This window comes from Condylura cristata, unplaced genomic scaffold (assembly GCF_000260355.1).
Source record: "Condylura cristata isolate star-nosed mole 26May11 unplaced genomic scaffold, ConCri1.0 scaffold00048, whole genome shotgun sequence".
NCBI classification, from domain to species: Eukaryota; Metazoa; Chordata; class Mammalia; order Eulipotyphla; family Talpidae; genus Condylura; species Condylura cristata.
In genome coordinates this window covers 1,680,799-1,693,278 of record NW_004567149.1, presented here as the reverse complement: position 1 = coordinate 1,693,278, position 12,480 = coordinate 1,680,799, and the positions used below count along the sequence as shown (strand labels likewise).

At 46.2% G+C, this 12,480-nt stretch overlaps 2 protein-coding genes across 2 annotated transcripts in view; both read left to right on the top strand.

The window, feature by feature from the left end:
- Positions 1 to 355: 355 nt before the first annotated feature.
- Positions 356 to 6,959, top strand: LOC101628428 (putative protein ZNF720). Its single transcript, XM_012734161.1, has 5 exons — positions 356 to 396; positions 489 to 590; positions 5,951 to 6,077; positions 6,568 to 6,663; positions 6,760 to 6,959. Exons 2-5 carry the CDS (start codon positions 582 to 584, stop codon positions 6,957 to 6,959), a joined length of 432 nt encoding a protein of 143 aa, XP_012589615.1. The 5' UTR covers positions 356 to 396; positions 489 to 581.
- Positions 6,960 to 10,515: 3,556 nt separating this feature from the next.
- The window catches only part of LOC105853172 (zinc finger protein 420-like), a 2,752-nt gene continuing 787 nt past the window's right edge, over positions 10,516 to 12,480 (top strand). Inside the window, 2 exon segments of the mRNA XM_012734160.1 lie at positions 10,516 to 11,444; positions 11,862 to 12,468. Coding sequence (XP_012589614.1) covers positions 10,565 to 11,444; positions 11,862 to 12,468 — 1,487 coding nt within the window. The 5' untranslated portion in view covers positions 10,516 to 10,564.

Genomic DNA, 12,480 nt, shown 5'->3' with positions numbered 1-12,480 from the left:
TCTCTCCCTGCCCCAGCACCTCTGGCCTGTACCCCAGTTCTGTTGCATAAATAAATCTTAAGAAAATACAGAAACTCAGACTTCACCTCAGAACGCCTGAATCAGATTCTGCATTGTTGCAGTGGCTCCAATTCATGGGTATACATTTTAAATTTGCAAAGTAGTATTCTTGTTTAGCTCCATCTTTCCACCTCAGAAATGGGGACAGCATGTCGGCTATTCTACAGAAACAGCACTCAAGGTGTACGTGGCTGTGTTCATGCCTTCGTTTTCTCATTCACATTCCCAGAGAACAGAGTATGACAGTGACCACGTGGCTCCCAATTCATCCGCTTTCCTCAGAGGTAGAAAACTGATCAGAGAAAATCACTGTGTGAAAATTAGCTTAAACAGCAGGTAATTGCACTCACTACCTAACACATAATCAGTTTCCTTAGCTCACTGTGATCCTTGGTAAATTGGTGTTTTTTTGTTTTTTTACATTTCAGGGACTGTTGATCTTCATTCACAGATGTGGCCACAGCGTTCTCCAGGAGGAAGGATGCCTGGGCCAGGCTCTGCAGGCGGCATTCAGGGGCGTGATGCCAGAGGTGTGCAGACACCTCGTTGTGGTGAGGCGCCTTCCTTCCAGAACCCCTGACCCACACTTGGGGGTTGCTTTCCTTGCTGGGCAGGACTGCACAGGCCTCCTGCGGGCCCCTACCACATGTGACAGAGTCAAGGGAAAATGGGGGATGAGTTGGTGTAGGAGAGAAAGTCTTCAAGATGGTTCGTGATTTTAGCCTTCCCTCCGGCCTTATTTGGGAGGTGATCTTTGTGCACTCTGCGTAAGTAATAAATCTAGAGGTACAGTGAAAGAAAACATTGTTTCCCACCATTACAGTGGAATTTCTGCCCCTTTCATCTGAACCCTCCCTTCGGAGCAGGGCGCGGTTGAGTCCGCGGTGTGAGCCTGTGTACCTTCCAGCTGCACAGACGCGTGTCAGGCCTGCCTGCAGGCCTGAGAAGTACTTGCTCTCCTCCGTGGTCATGTGCTGGTGGGAAACTGGAGTCTCAGCTGGGAACCGCATATTCCTTTTCCTGGTAAACAGGTCCCACTGTCTCTAAGCCGCACTTGGTCACCTTTGAGGCGCAACAGAAGGAGCCCTGGTGTGTGAAGAGAAAGAAGCCAGTGGTGCATTCGGGCCGGTGGGAAGGACTGAAATGTGACCCGGTGAGGGCCCAGAGGACAGGGAGGAAGCCAGACCTTCAGATGCAGTTGGCCGAGCTCAGCTTCCACGGAGATGTCTTAGAAATCCGCAGTCCCCCTTCCTTGGCTCCCTGATCTTCCATGTCGTCCTCGGCGAGAGCCGGAGCCCTCTCAGTTAGCCGGGGCCTGTGTGATCTGGGCTCCCCTGCTCCTCTGTGGCACTGCTCAGGGGCCTGGGCCAAGGTGCACTTTCTGCAGAATCTTCATGTTAAACCCACCACCTGCATCTTCATGTGAATTATGCAACACGTGGGACTCAACTCACGGGGAGCAGGAGTCAGTGTTCCATCACCCAAGGGAGGTTCCCAGCGCAGGCACTGCGTGACACCGCACAGAGCCGCCTGACAGTAAACACAGTTAGTAGTGCGTACGCGTCGGCTGACAGACCTGCTCAGACGTTAAACCCTCTTCCCACCTCTGCTGGCTTTAAAGGCCAGAAACCGTATGGTCTCTCAGGATGGTGACTGGTGCTCTTCACAGGAACAGTTCAGGGTTGAGGCACAAGGTGGGGCTGAGAGGCCCAGGGGTGCTGTGTCTCCACCTTAGTGCAGCTGTTGGGGGTGGAGAGGGAGCACCTCAACACTGAGGAGCTTGTTCAGGTGCAGTGCATGCCCCCCCCCCAAGCATGCAGGGCCACAGTTTCTAGAGTGGGCCCCAGAGCACCCCGCGGGGTCTGCACATCAGGCTTGAGAGCCAGGCGGAGGTGGGAGTTTGTCAGCCCTGGACTCCCATCAGGGTTACATGTGCCTTTTGGCAAAAAAAAAAAAGCATCGCCTGGGCCCCTCCTCCCCCCGCAGATTCCTTTGATCTGTGTGGGCCCATCAGTATTTAGCCATGCGTTCTTGGTGACTCTGAGCGCAAGCCGCGGGGCCCTAGGTCATGAGAGCTGGGCAGCGTCGGCTCCCGGGGCGGTGAGAGGCAGGCTGGCGCTGCACACTGCCCACGCTGTAGCGGGATCTGTGGGCAGAGGGGCAGGCCCTGAAGACGGAAGGGAAACCCACTGGAGGTCCCCATGTGTGAGCACACAGCACTTGAATCTGTCCTGTGACGGAAGACAGGAGAGGGCGGAGATTTCTGCCTTCTTGGGTCCTGCTGTCTGCGGGTGTGGTGGAAGCAGGCGGTGAGCTGCTGTCACTGAAAGGACCGTCCTCAGTTGCAGGTGTAACTTCTCCACCTGGCATCTCCTGAGAAAGGAGCCAGAGGCGAGATGGACGAGGAAGAAGTGGCAGCTCTCAGGTGGGCTCAGGCCGGGTCACAGCCTTGGCCTCCGCCTGAAATGGTGAGCGCTTGACAACGTGGGCGCCCTCCCTTTTCTCCTGGTTCTCTTCAAGAAGTTGTTTCTGTTTGCTTCTCATGTTAGTAAGGGTTAGCTTTTGAACACTTCTTATATTCCAGAGATTTCACCCTATTCTGTCTTGGCTTCTTTCTTTTTCTTTTTTTTTTTTCTTCTTTTTAAAGATTTATTTATTGATGCATACAGAGCTGGGTTACAGGCCAGAGGTGAAGGGGATTCGCCAGAGACAGAGTGGGGAGCAGAACAGTCAGATGGACCAAGTACACTGCTGAGGGGAGCAACAGGCGGGTCAGAAGAGGCCTGCCGCGCCATGTGGGTCACTTCCCTGGCTGGGAATGGAACTCGCACTGAAGTGGCTGTGGCCAGCCTTGCAGCACTGGGCCCTAACCCATTGCGCCACCAGGGAGGGGGGAGGTCCCCCAAAATTTTTAGATAAAGTAAAAGATACTAAAGTGCCTCTCTGGTGGCACTGGGGGTTACATCTTAGTACTATGAAGCTATGGGCAGTCACTGCAGCACAAACTTGATCCCCAGCCAGGGAGCTGACCCACGGTACAGCAGACCTCTCCTGTCTCCCCTCTGCTCCCCTCAGCAGTGTATTTCAGTAGATCCGCCTGTTCTCTCTACTCTGTTTCTGGTGAGTCCTCTCACCTCCCTGCACCTCTGGCCTACACCCCAGCTATTGTATGCATAAATAAGTCATTGAAAAAAATAAAATACACCAACATTTACAGGACATGGGAGCTAAAAGGGGCTTAAAATTTGCATAAAACTTAACTCATGATTCAACTCATGTTAACAGTCTACTTTTGTTTTGCAAACAGAAACACAGCTGTGACATGTCTGCCTGCATCAGGCTCCTGATAATCAATCTGTGCATGAGAGTTAAGGTTGTCTTTGTTGGAAAGGTGTAAATGCTCTGCAAGATTCTTCTACTATAATCTTAATAGCTTCTCCATTTCCTAAGTAGTGATTATGGGCATGCAACTGTTATCCATAAACCATCAGGCTTCCTGTAGCAATCCCATTTCCTCTTAGTTTGTCATTGTTTCACATTTGTTTTGGAGAATGAAGTCTTTCAGGCCCACTCTGTGGCTCAGGGGGTTAAAGCACAGCACTATGAAGCCACCACAGCCACTTCAGCTCGAGTTCCATCCCCAGCCAGGGAGCCGACCCACACGGCCCAGCAGACCTCTCCTGTCTCGCCGCTGCTCCCCTCGGCGTATGTTTCAGTCCATCTGCCTGTTCTGCTCCCCACTCTGTCCCTAGTGAAGCCTCTCACTGCCCCCCTCTCCTGGTCTCTAGCCCTATTCTGTAGGCGTAAATAAATAAATCTTCGGGGAAAAAAAAGAAAAGAAAATGAAGTCTCTCACCTTTGTTCACTGGATGTGCTGGCTTTTGCAATCAGTGGGACCTAGATCCTGAGACCTAGATTCTGTCTCATTCCATCGTCATGTCAGATATGTTCTTCATGATTTTTTATAATTTCGTAAATAGAAGGATCAGGGGGCCTTGGTGGCACAGTGGCTGTACAGCTCAGCGCTATGAGGCTCTCTGCAGCCTCAGCAGCAGGAGTTCAATCCCTGGCCAGGGAGTGACCCCCAGGAGTCAGCAGACCTCTCCTGTCTCCCCGCTGCTCCCCTCGGCAGTGTGTATAGGTCTTTCTGCCTGTTCTGCTCCCCACTTTGTCTCTGGTGAATCTTCTCAACCCTCACACCTCTGGCCTGTACCCCAGTTCTTGTAGGCATAAATAAATAAATCTTTTTTAAAAAGAAGAAAAAAAAGGACCATATACTTGTCTTAAAATTCTAAAATATTACTTGGTACATATTGTAGATGAAAAAATTTTAAAGAGTTGCAAATAAAAGTTCTCATTTTAGGTTACATTATTTTGTATGTTTGTTTCCACACTGTGTTAAACATAAACACAAATATTGTCTAGAAATTTTCATTAGAAAATGTTTTACTCTTTTGGTATTTTAACGTGTTTTGGTAATTTTTATGTATGCAATAGAAAAGGTTTTAGATCACATCTGTGATATTTAGTCTTTGTTTCCATTAATCATTTAAGAAACCAAATATGTACATTTTTTAGGGTTGTCTTAAATATTGATCTGTGTGTTCATATATAAATTTATAAATTCTCAGATAAACTGGGTTAAAGCCCAGACTCTACAATTTACTATTAATTTAATATTCTTAGATATGAAGAAAAGTATTTCTCTGAAAGGCTTTTTTGGGCATTAATTTCTAAAACTTAATAGCATTTAGTGTATAGTAAATGTTCAGAAGTCATCATTGCTGTTATATTAGGAAGTATATTTGTCATAAAACTTTTAGTTCCAAATTATTCTTAATTTCTCCCCTTGTTATTTCTGTACCTTTGTAAGTTAAAAATGTAACCCTTGAAGGAGAGTCCTTAAAATTACTGGGGACCCTGTTAGTGACTAAACTAAGGTCCCCCAAACTCCTAGTCAGCACCTGCATTTAACAAGATGTCCACTGCATTGTTTTCACATGAACAATTGTTAAGTTCTCCTGTTAACTCACCATGACTTTCTTTTTTTAAAGATGTATTTATTTATGCATGCAGGAAATGGGGTAGCCGCAAGAGGTGCGGGGCATTGAGAGGGTTCACCAGAGACAGTGTGTGACAGAAACACACTGCTGAGGGGAGCAGCGGGCAGGTCAGGAGAGGCCTGCTGCGCCCTGTGAGTCAGACCCTGGCCGGGGATGGAACCCCTGCTGCAGTGACTCCGGAGAGCTTCATAGTGCTGCGCTATAACCCCTGCACCACTGGGTAGGCCCCTCACCCTGACTTTTTTTAATATTTATTTATTTATACATATAAAACTGGGGTACAGGCCAGACATGTGGGGGTGGTAAGATTATTCAGCAAAGACAGAGTGGGGAGCAGAACAGGCAAACCGACTAACACACTGCTGAGGGGAGCAGCGGGCACGTTAGGGGAGGTCTGCCATGCCATGTGTGTCACTTCCCTGGCTGCGGATCGAACTCATGCTGTAGTGTCTGCGATAGTAGTGCTGTGCTTTAACCCCTTGCGCCACCAGGGAGGGCCCTCACCATAACTTTCTTATCTGAGAAATACACACAACTATACTGTAATACAGAATGTATTACAGTGCTCGACCCATTAGAGCTAGATGCCTTGACTACGTATTTCATCTTCCACAAAATTACAGTACCTCATCAGTTTGATGATCTGTGTCATCCTCCTTCCTGAGCATTTGGAAAACATTAGATTATATTTTTTCTTAAAAAAATTCTCTTACTGGATAATTTGTTGTTTACATGTCAGAACCAGCTTTCTTAACCCTCTCTTTTAATATTGGTTTAAATAATTGCATTACAGCAGACATTTGATAAATGTTTTTCTTTCATTTCAGGGACTGTTGACCTTGAGAGATGTGGCCATAGAGTTCTCCCAGGAGGAGTGGGACTGCCTGGACCAGGCTCAGCAGAAACTATACAGGGATGTGATGCTCGACAACTACAAGAACCTGGTCTCCTTGGGTGAGGACACCTTCCCTCCATGGTTCATGACCCACCCAGACTCTCAGTTCCATCATTTCTAGAGCGATCTTGGGGCTGCTGCTTTATGACTGAATTTTCAATCAGTTTAAAATATGTAATTATGAACTAATTTCTTGACAAGAAGAAAATCTTCACAAGTTTTCATTATGACCATAGCATTGTTATCTTGAGGTGATCTGTATTACTCCCTCTGGATCATTAGTAATTGTAGAAATTCAGTGGCACGCAATACTTTGCCCACATCTGAAATTCACAATAACCATTCCTGTTTTTTATTCAGTAGTTATTGCAAGTAGACATCAGGGCCTGAAAACTGAAAGTCTCCCAAGTTACCAGAATATACCAGGAATCATTGTTTACTGAAAGAGTTTGCTAGAATATAATGTTCTCTTTTCTCCACTGATTACGTTACTGAATGGGAGATTGGAAAATGACCAGCCACAGTTGTGTCCCCTTTTCTGACAGACAGGTTTCAGTGTCTCTAAGCCAGACCTGGTCATCTTTTTGAAACAAAGAAAAGAATCCTGTAAGAGGAAGAGAAAGGAAACAGTGGTCATGACGCCAGGTAGGTGGGATTGGATGAAGCAAATGAAAGATGTGACGGGTCCCAAAGTCAGCGGGAAGCTGATGCAGATGTGGCCTAGCAACGTGTTTCTTGCAGCCTGGCGTGCTCTGGACTGTCACAGAGGGACCTGTTCTGCTGCTGCTTGTCTTGCTCCAGTCTGCTCGTGCATCACACTGACAGGCTCGTCCAGAGTCCTCCCTGCTACCCACAAGGGAATGCCTGTTATCTCTGCTTCACTGTACACTTTTGGACCCTGGGACAATCTGTGCATGTGCTTCAGGGTTTTCATACTGTAATTTTTTAAAGATTTATTTTTATTTATGCATACAAAAACTGGGCCAGGTGGGGGTGAGTGGGTGAGAGGATTCAGCAGAGGCAGAGTGGGGAGCAGAACAGGTGGATCTACTGAAACACACTGCTGAGGGAGCAGTGGGCGGGTCAGGAGGGGTCTGCCACGCCATGTGGGTCACTTCACGGGCCAGGGATCGAACTCATGCCACAGTGGCTGGCGATAGCTTGATAGTGCTGAGACTTAACTCCTGTACCACCAGGGAGGCCCTGATGTTGTAATTTTTTTTTTAATCTCAGTTGTAATCCCTGTGAGCTTCCCACCATTTCACCCCTGTGCCATCACCATAGTCCATGTGCTCTTCCCACCCCTGGGTCTTGTCCCCCTCTCTTCTCCTGTAAGAGTATCTCTGGTTTATAGTTGTTAGTTTATGTTCTTTTGTACTTTATTAAAATCTATCTATCTATCTTATCTATATGTCTGTCTCTCTATATCTATCTATCTAATCTATCTAATCTAATCTATCTGTCTACCTACCTATCACCACTGCAGCATGAGTTCGATCCCCGGCCAGGGGCTGGCCCACAGGGTGCAGCAGACCTCTCCTGTCTTCCCGCTGCTCCCTCCAGTGTCTTTCAGCAGATCTGCCTATTATGTTTTATTTCATTTTGTGACCTTTTTATATACTAAATGTCTTTTCTTTCTAAAAGTTTCATTTTCATTTTTCTGTCCATTAATTACATTTCTTAGGTCACTCACTCATTTTATTTTTTGAAATTTGTTCTGTTTTATTGATTACCTGTTCTGAGTTCTTTAATATCACCTTAACTTGCTTCTTGGTGTTTTTCTCCACCTCTTTGACTTTCTCTATTAGGATAATTTTCAAGTCTATCTGATAGAAAGGTAAAATCTTCCTTGTCCTTGTGTCTAGAGTCTGGAGAATTTTCCATCATGCCACAGTCCCTTCTTGCCAAGATTCCATGATTATATTTGTTTGCCCATTTTGCCGCTTTAAAGAAGGGCCCTCCCTGGTGGGGCAGCAAGTTAAAGCGCAGCACTATGAAGCTATCACAGATAGTGCAGCCCGTGCTGCACTCCTGACCAGGGAGGAGGCAGACCTCTCCCGGCCCGCCCGCTGCTCCCCCAGCAGTGTGCTTCATCCATCTGCCTGCTCTGCTCCCCACTGTCTCTGGTGAAGCCTCTCACCCCCCACACCCCTGACCTGTATCCAACTTCTGTATGCATAAATAAATAAATATTTTAAAAAGAGAGCGGTAGTATTTAAAAATTATGTGCAGCAGGACCTTAGAGAATTGAACTACTAGTACTTTCCCAGCAAGTAGTGCTGAGGTTTTTATTTAGTTTGTTGACCTTTGCTAAAAGACACCTATCCAAGGTTTCTCTGGATATTGAATCCTTGCTTGTATTGAGGGGTAGTTTGGGGAAGTCTATTATATCTAATTGGTATGTTGTTTTCCAGTCAGCTGTCTTCTTTTTCATCTTCCGTTTTGTTTTTGTATCCACTATTGAAGTTGGAATTTTCAAGCTTTGTTGTTTCTATTTCTTCAATGTTGTCAATATTTGCTTTATTTATGTGGGTGTTCTTATGTTCTTATGTCATAATTTCATTATCTTCCTGCTTTTTTTTTTAAATCCATGTCTTTAATCCACTTTGAGTTAAATTCTGTCTAAGGTGTGAGCTAGTTTCATTCTTCTGCATGTGGTTGAAGGATTTCTTTTCCAAAGAACACTCCTGGCTCCTGTGTTGTGAGCAAGCAGTTCATGTATGTATGGATTTATTTCTGGGCTCTCAATTTTATTCCATTGGACTGCACATGACAGGCTTTTCATATAGCATTGTCCTTGTGCTTCATCCAAGTCATTGTATATTACAGGATTCAGTTATTTTTAAAGACTGAGTAATATTCTATTGCACCACATTTTCTTTATTTCTCCACCAAATGGACATTTAGATTATGTCTGCATTAGATACTCTGAATAGTGTTACAAGGAACACAGAGATGCTAATGACTCTTCAAGATCCCAATTCAACTTTTCTTGGATCTCATATTTGGGATTGTTGGATTGCTTCAGATTATATATATATATATATATATATATTTTATCCAGCTTTTTAATATCGCTACAACTGTTATCTAACCCAAGGACGTGGACCCCGGGGACCGCAAGAAGCAGGTTAATGCGCTGGTGCTGGCTCAGCTGATTCGCATCCCAAGGCCGAGCCCCTTCGTAGGAAGTCAGGGGTGTGTACACACTTTAGTTCCTACAGAGTTCTGGGTGATTTGCACTGACAGTTTTGCATGGTCAGCTATGACGCGGCTCATACCAAGAGGTGCACACCAATAGTGAGCAAAGGGTCAGGGGTTAGGGGGCCCCTCCCCAGGCCCATTCTTCCCCATGGACTAACATGAAGCGATATTCGTACCAGGCACTCAGTTGCATACAAGGACTGAGCCAAAAGAAGCTGTCACTCAGGACAGCTTTCGCTGGCCACCATGCCCCAGGCCACGCCTGCTGCTGTGTGTTACCCCTTGAATGCGGTTTCTTTTGCCATCCTTTGCACTGTCGGCTTATGTGTCTTTAGGGCTGATGTTCTGCTGAGAAGTTAGAGCTCAGTAAGCAGGGCCTTGGGCGACCTCTGAGAAGTTTCAGCGGGGTTCCCCTTTCAGTGGCACACAGCAAATTTACCCAGGAAACAAAGACACAGGCAGCTGGAAATTACTTTTTAAAAGAACTGACTGGTTAGTAAGAGGGAAGACAAGAGGACCTGCGCAGACTCGGCGGGCGCCGCCGCCGCTCCTGCTGCCGCTTTGCAAGGGGAGAAGATGGCCGCGCAGACCGCAGGCAGCCTGAAACAGCCGCATTCCTCCAGGGCCAGGAGTGTTCCGACACGGTTCCTTTTCTGGGGAAGGAACTGCTTGGGCCCACCCCTTTTGGGTGGACTTTTACCCACGAGGGGATGGGTGACTTTGGGGTTTGGTTTAGAAAGCATGTCCTTTGTCCTGTGTGTACGCACACCCGCTGTATTAAAGTTCCTTTCCGTGAAAGGTCTTATACGTTTCGTTTTGATGTGGCAAGTGGTGGACCCTATTTAGAGCCAGCAGGTTTGGGGGTTCAGGCGTGCCCCTCTCTCTGCCCTGTAACACTACTGTGATTGGGTTAATTTGTAAGAATAGGTAATGAGCTAATGGCCCTCAATCTCCATATCCCACCTCTGGTCTTCCTGGGAACACTGTCTATAAAAGTCCTTGTCTAAGGAGCTTTAGCTTTTATAGCTGCTTTGACGACCGTGTTAATCATTTCTACACCCCCTCCCTCCATTTCTACATCCAATAATGCTCCTTATTTAATTTTCTGCTCTCTGTCTCCACCAGATCTAAATGTAAAGAATGAGGATAGCCGATTATAATACCTAAATAGTCATAAGGTAACTCACTCTGGGGAGAAACGTCACGACTGCATATAAGGCAGTACAACTCTTGTTTTCCAGGTTTTACTGAACAGCAGAAAACCAGTAATGGAGGGATGCCTTGTGCATGTGAAGTATGTGGCAAAGCCTTTAAGTTTTGCTCAAGCCAAAAGGCACATCAAATGATGCATTCTGGAGAGAAACCTTACAGATGTAAAGAATGTGAGAAAGTCTTTACAAGGAGTTTAACTCTGAGGGAACACCAGAGAATTCACTCCAGGGAGAAACCTTACAAATGTAGTGAATGTGACAAAGCCTTTATGTGGTCTTCAGACCTCAAGAGGCATCAAGGCATTCACTCTGGAGAGACACCTCACAAGGGTGAAGCATGTGAAAAAACCTTTTGGAATATGTCAGACCTGAAGAGGCATCAGGTAATTCACAGTGGAGAGAAACCTTACGAATGTCAATTGTGTGGCAAGGCATTTAAGCGGTGCTCAACTCTAAACAAACATCGGAGGATCCATTCTGGAGAGAAGCCTTATAAATGTAACCAGTGTGACAGAGCCTTTGTGGGCTCCTCAAACCTGAAGCGACATCAGGTCATTCACTCTGGAGAGACACCTCACAAGTGTGAAGAATGTGACAGAGCCTTTAGGCGTTTCCCAGATCTGAAGCAACATCAGCTAATTCACAATGGAGAGAGATCTCACTAATGCGAAGACTGTGGCAAAGCCTTTAAGAGGAGCTCAAACCTGAACCAACATAAAAAAATCCATATCGGAGAGAAGCCTTACAAGTGTAGTGAATGTGCCAAAACGCTTTTGTGCTCCTCAGCCCTGGAGCAACATCAGAGAATGCACACTGGAGAGAAGCCGTACAGATGCAGAGCGTGTGACAGAGCCTTTAGGAGGTCCTCACATCTGAAGCAGCATCAGAGGATTCACTGTGGAGAGACTCCTTACAAATGTAAATTGTGTGGCAAAGCCTTTATCAGGTACTCAACCCTGAACAAGCATCAGGAAATCCATACCAGAGAGAAACCTTACAAATGTGATGAATGTGACAGAGCCTTTCTGTGTGTATCAAAGCTGGAGCAGCATCACAGAATGCACAGTAGAGAGAAACCTTGCAAGTGTGAAGAATGTCACAAAACCTTTAGGTGTTTCTCAGACCTGAGGCAACATCAGAGACTGCATACTAGAGAGAAACCTTATACATGTCAACTGTGTGGCAAAGCTTTCATGTGGTCTTCAGTCCTGGAGCAACACCATAGGGTGCACACTGGAGAGAAACCTTACAAATGTAAACTGTGTGGCAAAGCCTTTAAGAGGTACTCAAACCTGAACCAACATCAGAGAATGCACACTGGAGAGAAGCCTTACGGGTGTAAAGACTGTGGCAAAGCCTTTATATGCTCCTCAAACCTGAAGCGACATCAGAGTTTTCACTCTGGACACACACCTTACAGATGTACAGACTGTGACAAAGCCTTTCTGTGGTCATCAGACCTGAAGCGACATCAGGTCATTCACTCTGGAGAGACACCTCACAAGTGTGAAGCATGTGAAAGAGCCTTTCGGCGTTTCTCAGACCTGAACCAACATCAGAGAATGCATACGGGAGAGAAGCCTTACGAATGTAAAGTGTGTGGCAAAGCCTTCATGTGGTCCTCAAGCAGGGAGCAACATCAGAGAAAGCACACTGGAGAGAAACCTTACAAATGTAACGAATGTGACAAAGCCTTTAGGTGGTCATCACACCTGAAGCGACATCAGGTCATTCACTCTGGAGAGACACCTCACAAGTGTGAAGAATGTGACAGAGCCTTTAGTTATTTGTCAGACCTGAAGCAACATCAGATGATTCACTCTGGAGAGAAACCTTGTAAATGCAAGTTATGTGGCAAAGCCTTTAAGAAGTGCTCGATCCTGAACCAACATCAGAAAATCCACACCAGAGAGAAATCTTACAAATGTAATGAATGTAACAAAGCCTTTCTGTGCTCCTCAAGTCTGAAACAACATCAGAGGATGCATACTGGGGAGAAACCTTACAAATGTAGTAAGTGTGACAAAGCCTTTAAGTGCTCCTCAAA